Source organism: Salvelinus fontinalis, chromosome 32, assembly GCF_029448725.1.
Source record: "Salvelinus fontinalis isolate EN_2023a chromosome 32, ASM2944872v1, whole genome shotgun sequence".
NCBI classification, from domain to species: Eukaryota; Metazoa; Chordata; class Actinopteri; order Salmoniformes; family Salmonidae; genus Salvelinus; species Salvelinus fontinalis.
The window spans coordinates 7095261-7111112 of NC_074696.1; the positions used below are offsets into that span (position 1 = coordinate 7095261).

The following is a 15852-nucleotide window of genomic DNA, read 5'->3' on the forward strand; positions in this document are numbered from 1 at the left end:
GTATTCATTTTAGTTGGTCAGGGCGTGAGTTGGGTGGGTTTGTCTATGTTTGTATTTCTATGTGGGGTTTTGTGTTCGGCCTGGTATGATTCTCAATTAGAGACAGGTGTGTATTGTTTGTCTCTAATTGAGAGTCATACAAAGGCAGCCAGGTGTTTTGTGGGTGTTTGTTTCCTATGTCAGTGTTTGGACCACACAGGACTGTTTAAGGTTAGTCACGTTTGTTATTTTGTAGGTTTAAGTGTTTTCTTGTTGTTTCATTAAATCATGAACACTTACCTCTCCGCATCTTGGTCCTATCCATGCTCCTCCTCGTTTGAGGAGGAGAACAACATTGACTGCCTTAACATGTGCCAAGCTTGTAGCGTCATACCCAAGAAGACTTGAGCGAGTAATCGCTGCCAAAGGTGCTTCAACAGTGCTGAGTAAAGTGTCTGAATACTGATGTAAATATGATATCAGTTTTTTATTTGTAATAAATTAGCAAAAATAATTAAAAACCTGTTTTTGCTTTGTCATTGTGGGGTATTGTGTGTAGATTGACGAGGGGAAAAAAAAACAATTTAATACATTTGAGAATAAAACGTATCAAAATGTGGAAAAGGTCAAGGGGTCTGAATATTTTCCGAACGTACCGTATACTCTATAGTAAATGCATAATGGCATATATTATACTATCACATCACAGAAGCTGTTTTCAGACAGAGACTCAAATGATCTGACTTACCCATGGGAGGAGTGGCTAGTGTCTGTCGGCCTACGATCTGGGCGGGGCCTAGTCCATCCAGGAAGTCACTAAACTGGCTCTCTGGACCCATACGAGTAGGGGGGAAGATAAACCTAGAGATCGAGTGATGGTTAGATGGTGGTTTAATGACATGTAGCAGTAGTGCGGCAGGAGACAGTGAGGACTACAACATGGACTGAACCAGAGGTCTAGCGGGGTGCGGAGGTGGGTCGTTGAGGACAGGAGACAGTGAGGACTACAACATGGACTGAACCAGAGGTCTAGCGGGGTGCGGAGGTGGGTCGTTGAGGACAGGAGACAGTGAGGACTACAACATGGACTGAACCAGAGGTCTAGCGGGGTGCGGAGGTGGGTCGTTGAGGACAGGAGACAGTGAGGACTACAACATGGACTGACCCAGAGGTCTAGCGGGGTGCGGAGGTGGGTCGTTGAGGACAGGAGACAGTGAGGACAACAACATGGACTGAACCAGAGGTCTAGCTGGGTGCGGAGGTGGGTCGTTGAGGACAGGAGACAGTGAGGACAACAACATGGACTGAACCAGAGGTCTAGCGGGGTGCGGAGGTGGGTCGTTGAGGACAGGAGACAGTGAGGACTACAACATGGACTGAACCAGAGGTCTAGCGGGGTGCGGAGGTGGGTCGTTGAGGACAGGAGACAGTGAGGACTACAACATGGACTGACCCAGAGGTCTAGCGGGGTGCGGAGGTGGGTCGTTGAGGACAGGAGACAGTGAGGACTACAACATGGACTGAACCAGAGGTCTAGCGGGGTGCGGAGGTGGGTCGTTGAGGACAGGAGACAGTGAGGACTACAACATGGACTGAACCAGAGGTCTAGCGGGGTGCGGAGGTGGGTCGTTGGGTACAGGAGACAGTGAGGACTACAACATGGACTGAACCAGAGGTCTAGCGGGGTGCGGAGGTGGGTCGTTGAGGACAGGAGACAGTGAGGACTACAACATGGACTGAACCAGAGGTCTAGCGGGGTGCGGAGGTGGGTCGTTGAGGACAGGCAGTACAACGCTCACGTACAACAGTTACAGAACTAGCAATATATGAGTAACATAAGTTATGTGTGCGTTGTTGGAGTTGATGCTGCCGTCTGTGGACTCCTTGCGTATATAGTATTATGTAGTATTGTGCAGTACTATGGTAGTATTAGTTTATAACGTACATTCTGTCCAAGCTGTCAGAGTTGGTGCTGGATGGACAGATGGATGGTAATATAATGACAGATGGATGGTAATATAATGACAGATGGATGGATGGTAATATAATGATAGATGGATGGATGGTAATATAATGACAGATGGATGGTAATATAATGATAGATGGATGGTAATATAATTATAGTATTTGTAACGTACGTTCCGTCTGAGCTGTTGGAGTTGGTGCTACCGTCGGTGGACTCCTTGCTACCCTGTCGCGTGACTCGGTTTCTCATCTCCACAGCGATGCCCGTCTCCGTGCTCCGTCTGATCGTACTGCGCAGCTTCTTCGCTCGTTCTTCTGGAGATAAGAGGTCAGAGGTCAGGGGTCAGAGGTTAAAGGTTAGGGGTTTAAAGGGCCGCTCAAGACCTTTCTGAAGACTTCTAGTATCTCGTATCGAAGTAGTGTATCTGACAACAACGAGTCAAGGTTTAAAGGTGCACTATGCAGAAATCGCTCCGCCATTTCATGTTTGCTAAAATACGAATAGTTAACCTCATTTCTGTTTATGTGACAAAACAAAGCATAGAGAATGTAGATAATCATTGAACCATCTAAAACGCTATGAAATATATTTTCAATTACCAAAAATATTGTATTTTTATATGTTTGAGGTTGGTGTACAAAACTGAAAGTAAAAAAATAAAAAAATAAATGAAGAACGGGAACCATAGAAATATAGCACATAAAACAGGCCTTTCCTATACACTAAAACATTCACACTAGTTTCCCATCAGTTCCACCAGAGGCCTGTCCTCTAAACTAAAACATTCACACTAGTTTCCCATCACTTCCACCAGAGGCCTGTCCTCTAAACTCAAGCATTCACAATAGTTTCTCACACTCTCTCATTCTCTTTCTCACCAAATCTCTCTCTTTACTCTCTATCTCCATCGCTCTCTCCACCCTCTCCCTCTATCTCACACCATAGTAAATTAGCAATGGAAAGGATGGATGTATGACGAAGGAAACAAAGAAAGAGTGTAAGAGGAACTGTTTATGCAAAGAGAAAATCTCCCCAGCTAGCTCTCTGCTGCATCTCCCCGGGTAGCTCTCTGCTGCATCACCCGGCTAGCTCTCTGCTGCATCTCCCCGGCTAGCTCTCTGCTGCATCTCCCCGGCTAGCTCTCTGCTGCATCTCCCCGGCTAGCTCTCTGTTGCATCTCCCTCGCTAGATCTCTGCTGTATCTCCCTGCTAGATCTCTGCTGTATCTCCCTGCTAGATCTCTGCTGTATCTCCCTGCTAGTTCTCTGCTGTATCTCCCTGCTAGATCTCTGCTGTATCTCCCAGGCTAGCTCTCTGCTGCATCACCCGGCTAGCTCGACGCTGCATCTCCCTGGCTAGCTCTCTGCTGCACCACCCTGGCTAGCTCTCTGCTGCATCACCCGGCTAGCTCAACGCTGCATCTCCCCGGCTAGCTCTCTGCTGCATCACCCTGGCTAGCTCTCTGCTGCATCACCCCGGCTAGCTCTCTGCTGCATCACCCGGCTAGCTCTCTGTTGCATCTCCCCGGCTAGCTCTCTGCTGCATCACTCCGGCTAGCTCTCTGTTGTATCTCCCCGGCTAGCTCTCTGCTGCATCACCCCGGCTAGCTCTCTGCTGCATCACCCCGGCTAGCTCTCTGCTGTATCTCCCCGGCTAGCTCTCTGCTGCATCTCCCCGGCTAGCTCTCTGCTGCATCTCCCCGGCTTGCTCTCTGCTGCATCACCCGGTTAGCTCTCTGCTATATCTCCCTGGCTAGCTCTCTGCTGCATCACCCGGCTAGCTCATCGCTGCATCTCCCCGGCTAGCTCTCTGCTGCATCACCCGTCTAGCTCGACGCTGCATCTCCCCGGCTAGCTCTCTGCTGCATCACCCGGCTAGCTCAACGCTGCATCTCCCCGGCTAGCTCTCTGCTGCATCACCCGGCTAGCTCAACGCTGCATCTCCCCGGCTAGCTCTCTGCTGCATCACCCGGCTAGCTCTCTGCTATATCTCCCTGGCTAGCTCTCTGCTGCATCACCCGGCTAGCTCAACGCTGCATCTCCCCGGCTAGCTCTCTGCTGCATCCCCTGGCTAGCTCTCTGCTGCATCACCTGGCTAGCTCTCTGCTGTATCTCCCTGGCTAGCTCTCTGCTGCATCACCTGGCTAGCTCAACGCTGCATCTCCCCGGCTAGCTCTCTGCTGCAGCTCTGGTGACCGTAGCAACCGAGACAGACAGTCCAGATGATAAGAGACTAAAAATACACTAATCTCGTCACATGCACACAAACACACATGCAGACACATTCAGCGATCGATGTGGTGTTATTAATGGAGTTAGTATGTGGGAGGTAGAGGGGAGACAGTGGACACTGGTGATTTAGAGTATGGGGATGTAGGGGGAGACAGTGGACACTGGTGATTTAGAGTATGGGGAGGTAGGGGGAGGCAGTGGACACTGGTGATTTAGAGTATGGGGAGGTCTAGGGGGAGACAGTGGACACTGGTGATTTAGAGTATGGGAAGGTAGGGGGAGGCAGTGGACACTGGTGATTTAGAGTATGGGAAGGTAGGGGGAGGCAGTGGACACTGGTGATTTAGAGTATGGGGAGGTAGAGGGGAGGCAGTGGACACTGGTGATTTAGAGTATGGGGAGGTCTAGGGGGAGACAGTGGACACTGGTGATTTAGAGTATGGGGAGGTCTAGGGGGAGGCAGTGGACACTGGTGATTTAGAGTATGGGAAGGTAGGGGGAGGCAGTGGACACTGGTGATTTAGAGTATGGGGAGGTAGGGGGGAGACAGTGGACCCTGGTGATTTAGAGTATGGGGAGGTCTAGGGGGAGACAGTGGACACTGGTGATTTAGAGTATGGGGAGGTCTAGGGGGAGGCAGTGGACACTGGTGATTTAGAGTATGGGGAGGTCTAGGGGGGAGACAGTGGACACTGGTGATTTAGAGTATGGGGAGGTCTAGGGGGAGACAGTGGACACTGGTGATTTAGAGTATGGGGAGGTCTAGGGGGAGACAGTGGACACTGGTGATTTAGAGTATGGGGAGGTCTAGGGGGAGACAGTGGACACTGGTGATTTAGAGTATGGGGAGGTCTAGGGGGAGACAGTGGACACTGGTGATTTAGAGTATGGGGAGGTAGAGGGGAGACAGTGGACACTGGTGATTTAGAGTATGGGGAGGTCTAGGGGGAGACAGTGGACACTGGTGATTTAGAGTATCGGGAGGTCTAGGGGGAGACAGTGGACACTGGTGATTTAGAGTATGGGGAGGTAGGGGGGAGACAGTGGACACTGGTGATTTAGAGTATGGGGAGGTAGGGGGGAGACAGTGGACACTGGTGATTTAGAGTATGGGGAGGTAGGGGGGAGACAGTGGACACTGGTGATTTAGAGTATCGGGAGGTAGGGGGGAGACAGTGGACACTGGTGATTTAGAGTATGGGGAGGTAGGGGGGAGACAGTGGACACTGGTGATTTAGAGTATGGGGAGGTCTAGGGGGGAGGCAGTGGACACTGGTGATTTAGAGTATGGGGAGGTCTAGGGGGAGACAGTGGACACTGGTGATTTAGAGTATGGGGAGGTCTAGGGGGAGACAGTGGACACTGGTGATTTAGAGTATGGGGAGGTCTAGGGGGGAGGCAGTGGACACTGGTGATTTAGAGTATGGGGAGGTCTAGGGGGAGACAGTGCTTTGTTCAGGGGCGGAACGACAGATTTTTACATTGTCACCTTGGGGATTGAATCTAGCAACCTTTCGGTTACTGGCCCAACGCTCTAACCACTAGGCTGCCTGCCTCTAACCACTAAGCTACCTGCCTCTAACCACTAGGCTGCCTGCCTCTAACCACTAGGCTACCTGCCTCTAACCACTAAGCTACCTGCCTCTAACCACTAAGCTGCCTGCCTCTAACCACTAGGCTGCCTGCCTCTAACCACTAGGCTACCTGCCTCTAACCACTAGGCTACCTGCCTCTAACCACTAGGCTACCTGCCTCTAACCACTAAGCTACCTGCCTCTAACCACTAGGCTGCCTGCCTCTAACCACTAGGCCATCTGCCTCTAACCACTAGGCTGCCTGCCTCTAACCACTAGGCTGCCTGCCTCTAACCACTAGGCTACCTGCCTCTAACCACTAGGCTACCTGCCTCTAACCACTAACCTACCTGCCTCTAACCACTAGGCTACCTGCCTCTAACCACTAGGCTACCTGCCTCTAACCACTAGGCTGCCTGCCTCTAACCACTAGGCTGCCTGCCTCTAACCACTAGGCTGCCTGCCTCTAACCACTAAGCTACCTGCCTCTAACCACCAGGCTACCTGCCTCTAACCACTAGGCTACCTGCCTCTAACCACTAGGCTACCTGCCTCTAACCACTAGGCTACCTGCCTCTAACCACTAGGCTACCTGCCTCTAACCACTAACCTACCTGCCTCTAACCACTAGGCTACCTCCCTCTAACCACTAGGCTACCTGCCTCTAACCACTAGGCTGCCTGCCTCTAACCACTAGGCTGCCTGCCTCTAACCACTAGGCTGCCTGCCTCTAACCACTAAGCTACCTGTCTCTAACCACCAGGCTACCTGGCTCTAACCACTAGGCTCCCTGGCTCTAACCACTAACCTGCCCTCCCTCCTCTCTCTATACAGCTGTCTCCTCTCCTCTCGTGCCCTCCCCCCTCTCTCTATACAGCTGTCTCATCTTCTCTCCTGCCCTCCCTCCTCTCTCTTTACAGCTGATCTACTGCTGTCTCCTCTCCTGCCCTCCCTCCTCTCTCTATATTGCTGATCATGTCCTCTCCTGCCCTCCCTCCTCTCTCGATACAGCTGTCTCCTCTCCTCTCCTGCCCTCCTCTCTCTATACAGCTGTCTCCTCTCCTCTCCTGCCCTCCCTCCTCTCTCTATACAGCTGTCTCCTCTCCTCTCCTGCCCTCCCTCCTCTCTGTCTTTCTCTCCTTTGATTGTTAACTTTACTCTCTTATTTTTCCTTTCTTCTTTCTGTTTCCTCCAAACCATCTCTCTCTCTCTCTCTCTTTCTATCTCTCTGTCTCTGTCTCTCTGTCTGTCTCTCTCTCTTTCTGTCTCTCTCTCTCTCTGTCTCTGTCTCTCTGTCTGTCTCTCTCTGTTTTTCTCTGTCTCTGTCTCTCTCTGTCTCGGTCTATCTGCCTCTTTCTTTTTCTCTGTCTCTGTCTGTCTCTGTCAGTCTCTGTCTTGGTGTTAGTGGAATTAAATAATTCCTCTAATATACTCATTAATTAAATTCAATCTGTCTATTTATAAGAATTTGTAAGATACTTATTAACATAAAATAGACAGGATACAGTCTTATTAAAATTAGATAATGTTTGTGTTTATGTGTTTATTCTCGGAGCACGCTGCCATTTGATCATAAACACAGGTTTATATACAAGATATGACGTCATAGGTTACAGAATAAGTCTCATTGTCCTGACAAATAGAAAACAGGTTCAAAAGTTCATTCCAACTTCACAGCGCACACACATGACACAAAATATAATCAATTATCCTGAAGGCTCACTATAATTTATTACCACTTTAGCAGACAACTCAAGATAATGGAAGACCTAAAAAGTTACCCACAGCCTTATCTAAACATCTCAGGGCTAAGTTGGGTCAGTTCAACCATAGTTTAATGACCCTTTCTGCTTACTTTATAAGCCACAACACAAATCTCTTTTCACCAGGCGTGCAGAGTTCAATTAGTTATAGTTTTATCTAAAGCTAGGAATTGTTTTAATTATTAATTAACAAAATTCCTAAAACTTGGTCTCGGTCTCTATCTCTGTGTCTCTCTCTCTGTCTTTCTGTCTGTCTCTCTCTCTGTCTTTCTCTCTGTCTGTTTCTGTCTTTCTCTGTCTTTCTCTGTCTCTCTCTCTCTCTCTCTCTCTGTCTCTGTCTCTCTCTCTCTGTCTCTGTCTCTGTCTCTCTCTGTCTGTCTCTGTCTCTATCTGTCTCTATCTGTCTCTGTCTCTATCTGTCTCTGTCTATCTCTGTCTCTGTCTATCTCTGTCTCTGTCTCTCTCTGTCTCGGTCTATCTGCCTCTTTCTTTTTCTCTGTCTCTCTCTGTCTGTCTCTGTCAGTCTCTGTCTTGGTGTTAGTGGAATTAAATAATTCCTCTAATATACTCATTAATTAAATTCAATCTGTCTATTTATAAGAATTTGTAAGATACTTATTAACATAAAATAGACAGGATACAGTCTTATTAAAATTAGATAATGTTTGTGTTTATGTGTTTATTCTCGGAGCACGCTGCCATTTGATCATAAACACAGGTTTATATACAAGATATGACGTCATAGGTTACAGAATAAGTCTCATTGTCCTGACAAATAGAAAACAGGTTCAAAAGTTCATTCCAACTTCACAGCGCACACACATGACACAAAATATAATCAATTATCCTGAAGGCTCACTATAATTTATTACCACTTTAGCAGACAACTCAAGATAATGGAAGACCTAAAAAGTTACCCACAGCCTTATCTAAACATCTCAGGGCTAAGTTGGGTCAGTTCAACCATAGTTTAATGACCCTTTCTGCTTACTTTATAAGCCACAACACAAATCTCTTTTCACCAGGCGTGCAGAGTTCAATTAGTTATAGTTTTATCTAAAGCTAGGAATTGTTTTAATTATTAATTAACAAAATTCCTAAAACTTGGTCTCGGTCTCTATCTCTGTGTCTCTCTCTCTGTCTTTCTGTCTGTCTCTCTCTCTGTCTTTCTCTCTGTCTGTTTCTGTCTTTCTCTGTCTTTCTCTGTCTCTCTCTCTCTCTCTCTCTCTGTCTCTGTCTCTCTCTCTCTGTCTCTGTCTCTGTCTCTCTCTGTCTGTCTCTGTCTCTATCTGTCTCTGTCTCTATCTGTCTCTGTCTCTATCTGTCTCTGTCTATCTCTGTCTCTGTCTATCTCTGTCTCTGTCTATCTCTGTCTCTGTCTATCTCTGTCTCCTCCCCCCTCTCTCTCGTCATTGGATGTTGTTAAGAGCTGGTATCTGCTCATCACCATGGTGATGATGGTGTGATACTTAGACCAGAGTCTATAGTGATGTAACACGGATAAAACAGACCTGGGACCTGTAGAATCACTAGTGGAACTGTTGGAGTCTATAGTGATGTAACACTGGTATAACAGACCTGGGACCTGTAGAATCACTAGTGGAACTGTTGGAGTCTATAGTGATGTAACACTGATATAACAGACCTGGGACCTGTAGAATCACTAGTGGAACTGTTGGAGTCTATAGTGATGTAACACTGGTATAACAGACCTGGGACCTGTAGAATCACTAGTGGAACTGTTGGAGTCTATAGTGATGTAACACTGGTATAACAGACCTGGGACCTGTAGAATCACTAGTGGAACTGTTGGAGTCTATAGTGATGTAACACTGGTATAACAGACCTGGGACCTGTAGAATCACTAGTGGAACGTTTGGAATCTGTACCAGAAAACCTACATTATTTACAGCCTACGTCACTATATTACTACCCTGTCAACATTACATCTTTATCGTACACTGAGTGGACTAAACATTAAGAACACCTGCTCTTTCCATGACATGAACTGACCAGGTGAATCCAGGTGAAAGCTATGATCCTTTATTGATGTCACTTGTTAAATCCACTTCAATCAGTGTAGTTGAACGGGAGGAGACGGGGTTAAAGAACCTGTCTAGGATGAGCGTGCCGCTAGCGGCACACCCCCCCCCCCCCCCCACTGAAAAACCAGTGCCGCGAAATTCAAAAAAAATATTTTTTTTAAATATTTAACTTTCACACATTAAAGTCCAATACAGCTAATGAAAGACACAGATCTTGTGAATCCAGTCAACATGTCCGATTTTTAAAATGTTTTACAGGGAAGACACAATATGTAAAGATGTACATCTATTACCTAAAAACACATTAGCATAATCCACCATCTTTTATTTGTCCACCAACACCAGTAGCTATCACCAATTCGGCTAAACTAAGATATTTATAGCCCCTAACCAAGAAAAAAACTCATCAGATGACAGTCTGATAACATATTTATGGTATGGGATAGGTTTTGTTAGAAAAAAGTGCATATTTCAGGTAGATGGCATAGGTTACAATTGCACCCACCGTCACAAATGGACTAGAATAATTACAATGAGCAACGTGTTTACCTAACTACTAATCATCAAACATTTCGTAAAAATACACAGCATACACTAATCGAAAGACACAGATCCTGTGAATACAGACAATATTTCAGATTTTCTAAGTGTCTTACAGCGAAAACACAATAAATCGTTATATTAGCATAGCACATAGCACATAGCAGCCCAGCATTGATTCTAGCCAAAGTGGGCGATAACGTCAACATCGCCAAAAATATATTAATTTTTTCACTAACCTTCTCAGAATTCTTCAGATGACACTCCTGTAACATCATATTACACAATCCATATAGAGTTTGATCGAAAATGTTTATATTTAGCCACCAAAATCATGGTTAGACAATGTGAAATGTAGCTCAGCTGGTCAGAAAATGTCCTTGCGCCACTTAGACAGTGATCTACTCTTATACATAAATACTCATAAACGTGACTAAAAAATATAGGGTGGACAGGGATTGATAGACAATTTAATTCTTAATACAATTGCGGAATTACATTTTTTAAATTATCCTTACTTTTCAATACAGTTTGCGCCAAGCGAAGCTACGTCAAAAAACATGGCGTCCTAAGCCACTAACATTTTTCGACAGAAACACGATTTATCATAATAAAAATGTCCTACTTTGAGCTGTTCTTCCATCAGTATCTTGGGCAAAGGATCCTTTCTTGGGAGTAATCGTCTTTTGGTGGAAAGCTGTCCTCTTGCCATGTGGAAATGCCAACTGCGTTCGGGATGAACTGAAAAGCGTGCCCAGCTATTCACAGCGTTTCAAAAATAAATGTCCCAAAATCGCACTAAACGGATATAAATTGCTATAAAACGCTTTAAATTAACTACCTTATGATGTTTTTAACTCCTATAACGAGTAAAAAGATGACCGGAGAAATATAACAGGCTAAACTAAGGCTTGGAACAGGAGCGGGTCGGTGTCCTCCACGCGCGTTACGCACCAAGAAAAGACTTGCTAGCTACAGGGTTTTTTAATTTATAGTGCCTGTGAACGCGCAATCGACCCCATTGAAATCGTCATCACGTAAAGGCATCCAGGGGAAGACGTAAGCAGTGTCCGTCTAGTCATAGCAATAACAGTGCCCTTTTAACTGACTCCAGAACAGTGGCCAAAATTTCTGAAATCTGACTCCATGTCAGGGAAATTGCTGTAGAATGGGCTCTGTTCCACTTAGAGACAAAATTTCAACTCCTATAGAAACTATAGACTGTTTTCTATCCAATAATAATAATAATATGCATATTGTACGATCAAGGATTTTGTGGGAAGCCGTTTCAAAAATTACACGATTAGCATAAATAGTCACAACAGCGCCCCCATCCTCAACAGGTTTTAAAGAAGAATGTTTAAGCCTTGAGACAATTGAGACATGGATTGTGTATGTGTGTCATTCAGAAGTAGAATAGCAACAACAACAACAAAACGATAGATAAGTGCCTCTGGTACGACACTCAGTGTATGTGATTATATTTCCTAATCGAGTCTCTTGTACCATTTCCAAGAGTGTCTTGTTTGTATATGTTATAAAAAATACAGCGTCAGAGCTTCAAAATGGTATAGTTGGGGGAAACATGAAGAAGTTATGCTTATTTGAAATGTGATAAACGTGTTATTCCGCCTTGTAGACAAGTACCAGATAATCCACTTGAATGTTTTAACACTCAAGAGCTCTTTTTTTGAGTACTCCCATTCAGCATCGTTCACACCCTCTTAAGCCTTAGCCCCACCCATATCTCATTAAGTATTCGCGAGGCCACGTGCTAAACAGAGTGAGGTAGTGTAGTAACCAGGTGGTGAAGGTAGTAGCCTACAGGAAGGAGAAATCTCCAGGTAAAAATACATTATATCTACTCTGCCTATTTCCTGACATGCTGTTCTTTACATTTTCTCTGGTAAACACGCGGCAGGTAGCCTAGTGGTTAGAGGCAGGTAGCCTAGTGGTTAGAGGCAGGTAGCCTAGTGGTTAGAGGCAGGTAGCCTAGTGGTTAGAGGCAGGTAGCCTAGTGGTTAGAGGCAGGTAGCCTAGTGGTTAGAGGCAGGTAGCCTAGTGGTTAGAGGCAGGCAGCCTAGTGGTTAGAGGCAGGTAGCCTAGTGGTTAGAGGCAGGTAGCCTAGTGGTTAGAGGCAGGTAGCCTAGTGGTTAGAGGCAGGCAGCCTAGTGGTTAGAGGCAGGTAGCCTAGTGGTTAGAGCCAGGTAGCCTAGTGGTTAGAGGCAGGTAGCCTAGTGGTTAGAGCCAGGTAGCCTAGTGTTTAGAGGCAGGTAGCCTAGTGGTTAGAGGCAGGTAGCCTAGTGGTTAGAGGCAGGCAGCCTAGTCGTTAGAGGCAGGTAGCCTAGTGGTTAGAGGCAGGTAGCCTAGTGGTTAGAGGCAGGCAGCCTAGGACATGTTCAGCTGTATAGAGAGAGGAGGGAGGGCAGGAGAGGAGACAGCTGTATAGAGAGAGGAGGGAGGGCAGGAGAGGAGACAGCTGTATAGAGAGAGGAGGGAGGGCAGGAGAGGAGACAGCTGTATAGAGAGAGGAGGGAGGGCAGGAGAGGAGAGGAGACAGCTGTATAGAGAGAGGAGGGAGGGCAGGAGGGGAGAGGAGACAGCAGTAGATCAGCTGTAAAGAGAGAGGAGGGAGGGCAGGAGAGAAGATGAGACAGCTGTATAGAGAGAGGAGGGAGGGAGGGAAAGGAGACAGCTGTATAGAGAGAGGAGGGAGGGCAGGAGAGGAGAGGAGACAGCTGTATAGAGAGAGGAGGGAGGGCAGGAGAGGAGAGGAGACAGCTGTATAGAGAGAGGAGGGAGGGCAGGAGAGGAGACAGCTGTATAGAGAGAGGAGGGAGGGCAGGAGAGGACATGATCAGCTGTATAGAGAGAGGAGGGAGGGCAGGAGAGGAGAGGAGACAGCTGTATATCTATTATAAGCCTGTAGACAGGAATATCTCTCGCCAGCAACACGCTCAGACAAACTCCAAGTCCCCCGCTGCCATGACAACCCTTGGTTGGTCACCTGAGACAGCAGAAGCCACAACTACTTCTACTAGTTCTACTTCTACTAGTACTACTTCTACTACAACTACTTCTACTAGTACTACTTCTACTACTTCTACTAGTACTACTTCTACTACATCTACTACTTCTACTATTACTACTTCTACTAGTACTACTTCTACTACAACTACTACTTCTACTAGTACTACTTCTACTAGTACTACTTCTACTAGTACTACATCTACTAGTACTACGTCTACTACAACTACTACTTCTACTAGTACTACTTCTACTACAACTACTTCTACTACTTCTAGTAGTACTACTTCTACTACGACTACTTCTACTACTATTACTTCTACTACGACTACTTCTACTAGTACTACGTCTACTAGTACTACTTCTACTACAACTACTTCTACTAGTATTTCTTCTACTACAACTACTTCTACTAGTACTACAACTACTTATACTAGTACTACTTCTACTAGTACTACTTCTACTAGTACTACTACTACTACTACTACTACTACTAGTGCTACTTCTACTAGTACTACAACTACTTCGACTACAACTACACCTACTTCTACTAGTACACCTTCTACTAGTACTACTTCTACTAGTACTCCTTCTACTAGTACTACTTCTACTAGTTCTACTTCTACTAGTACACCTTCTACTAGTACTACTTCTACTAGTTCTACTTCTACTAGTACTACTTCTACTAGTACTACTTCTACTATCACTACTACTACTAGTACTACTTCTACTAGTACTACTACTACTAGTACTACTTCTACCAGTACTTCTACTACTAGTACTACTACTACTACTTCTACTAGTACACCTTCTACTAGAACTACTTCTACTAGTTCTACTTCTACTAGTACTACTTCTACTAGTACTACTACTACTAGTACTACTTCTACTAGTACTACTACTAGTACTACTTCTACCAGTACTACTTCTACTAGTACTACTTCTACTAGTACTACTTCTACTAATACTACTTCTACTAGTACTACTACTACTAGTACTACTTCTACTAGTACTACTTCTACTAGTACTACTTCTACTAGTAGTACTTCTACTAGTACTTAGGGCCACCCTGTTCCAACTTGAAATCCACACAGAGAGAGAGACAGAAGGAGAAGGGTTTTGAAGAGGGTGGTTCCTGTGGTGATCTGCAGTGATCTCTTCCTTCCTCTCAAATCCCCCGCCTCGTCTGGGAGTTTTCGCCATCCGTTTCCATGGCAATGCCGTCTGCATTGCACCAAGTTCCACTACCGAGGCGCTCACCAGCCTTCCTCTCCCAATCTCTTTCGCCCCCTTTCTCTCTCTTTACAGTATCAGTCTCTCTCTATACAGTATCAGTATATCTCTCTATACAGTATCAGTATCTCTCTCTATACAGTATCATTATATATCTATCTATACAGTATCAGTATCTCTCTCTCTATACAGTATCAGTCTCTCTCTCTATACAGTATCAGTATATCTCTCTACACAGTATCAGTATCTCTCTCTATACAGTATCAGAATATCTCTCTCTCTACACAGTATCCGTATATCTCTCTATACAGTATCATTATATATCTATCTATACAGTATCAGAATATCTCTCTCTCTATACAGTATCAGTCTCTCTCTCTATACAGTATCAGTATATCTCTCTATACAGTATCATTATATATCTATCTATACAGTATCAGTCTCTCTCTCTATACAGTATCAGTCTCTCTCTCTACACAGTATCATTATATATCTATCTATACAGTATCAGAATATCTCTCTCTCTATACAGTATCAGTCTCTCTCTCTATACAGTATCAGTCTCTCTCTCTATACAGTATCAGAATATCTCTCTCTCTATACAGTATCAGTCTCTTTCTCTATACAGTATCAGTATATCTCTCTATACAGTATCAGTATCTCTCTCTCTACACAGTATCAGTCTCTCTCTCTATACAGTATCACAGTATATCTCTATACAGTATCATTATATATCTATCTATACAGTATCAGTTTCTCTCTCTATACAGTATCAGTCTGTCTCTCTATACAGTATCAGTATATCTCTCTATACAGTATCAGTATCTCTCTCTATACAGTATCAGTATATCTATCTATACAGTATCAGTATCTCTCTCTATACAGTATCAGTATCTCTCTCTATACAGTGTCAGTCTCTCTCTCTACACAGTATCAGTCGCTCTCTCTATACAGTATCACAGTATATCTCTCTATACAGTATCATTATATATCTCTCTATACAGTATCAGTCTCTCTCTCTATACAGTATCACAGTATATCTCTCTATACAGTATCAGTCTCTCTCTCTATACAGTATCATTATATATCTCTCTATACAGTATCATTATATATCTATCAATACAGTATCAGTCTCTCTCTCTATACAGTATCAGTCTCTCTCTCTATACAGTATCATTATATATCTATCTATACAGTATCAGTCTCTCTCTCTATACAGTATCAGTCTCTCTCTCTACACAGTATCATTATATATCTATCTATACAGTATCAGAATATCTCTCTCTCTATACAGTATCAGTCTCTCTCTCTATACAGTATCATTATATATCTCTCTATACAGTATCAGAATATCTCTCTCTCTATACAGTATCAGTCTCTTTCTCTATACAGTATCAGTCTCTCTCTCTATACAGTATCAGTATATCTCTCTATACAGTATCAGTCTCTCTCTCTACACAGTATCAGTCTCTCTCTCTATACAGTATCACAGTA

At 44.8% G+C, this 15852-nt stretch overlaps 1 protein-coding gene across 2 annotated transcripts in view; it reads right to left on the minus strand.

Annotated features, from left to right (window-relative positions):
* LOC129830668 (regulating synaptic membrane exocytosis protein 3-like) overlaps positions 1-15852 on the minus strand; it is a 160063-nt gene that overhangs the window by 27566 nt on the left and 116645 nt on the right. Inside the window, exons 3-4 of one of the 2 annotated variants that reach the window (XM_055893266.1) lie at positions 2118-2256; positions 728-840 (exon numbers count right to left, since the gene is read on the minus strand). In XM_055893266.1, the coding sequence (XP_055749241.1) occupies positions 728-840; positions 2118-2256 (252 nt within the window). Of the gene's footprint in view, positions 1-727; positions 841-2117; positions 2260-15852 lie in introns of both variants that reach the window. The other variant, XM_055893265.1, reaches the window with a different exon arrangement.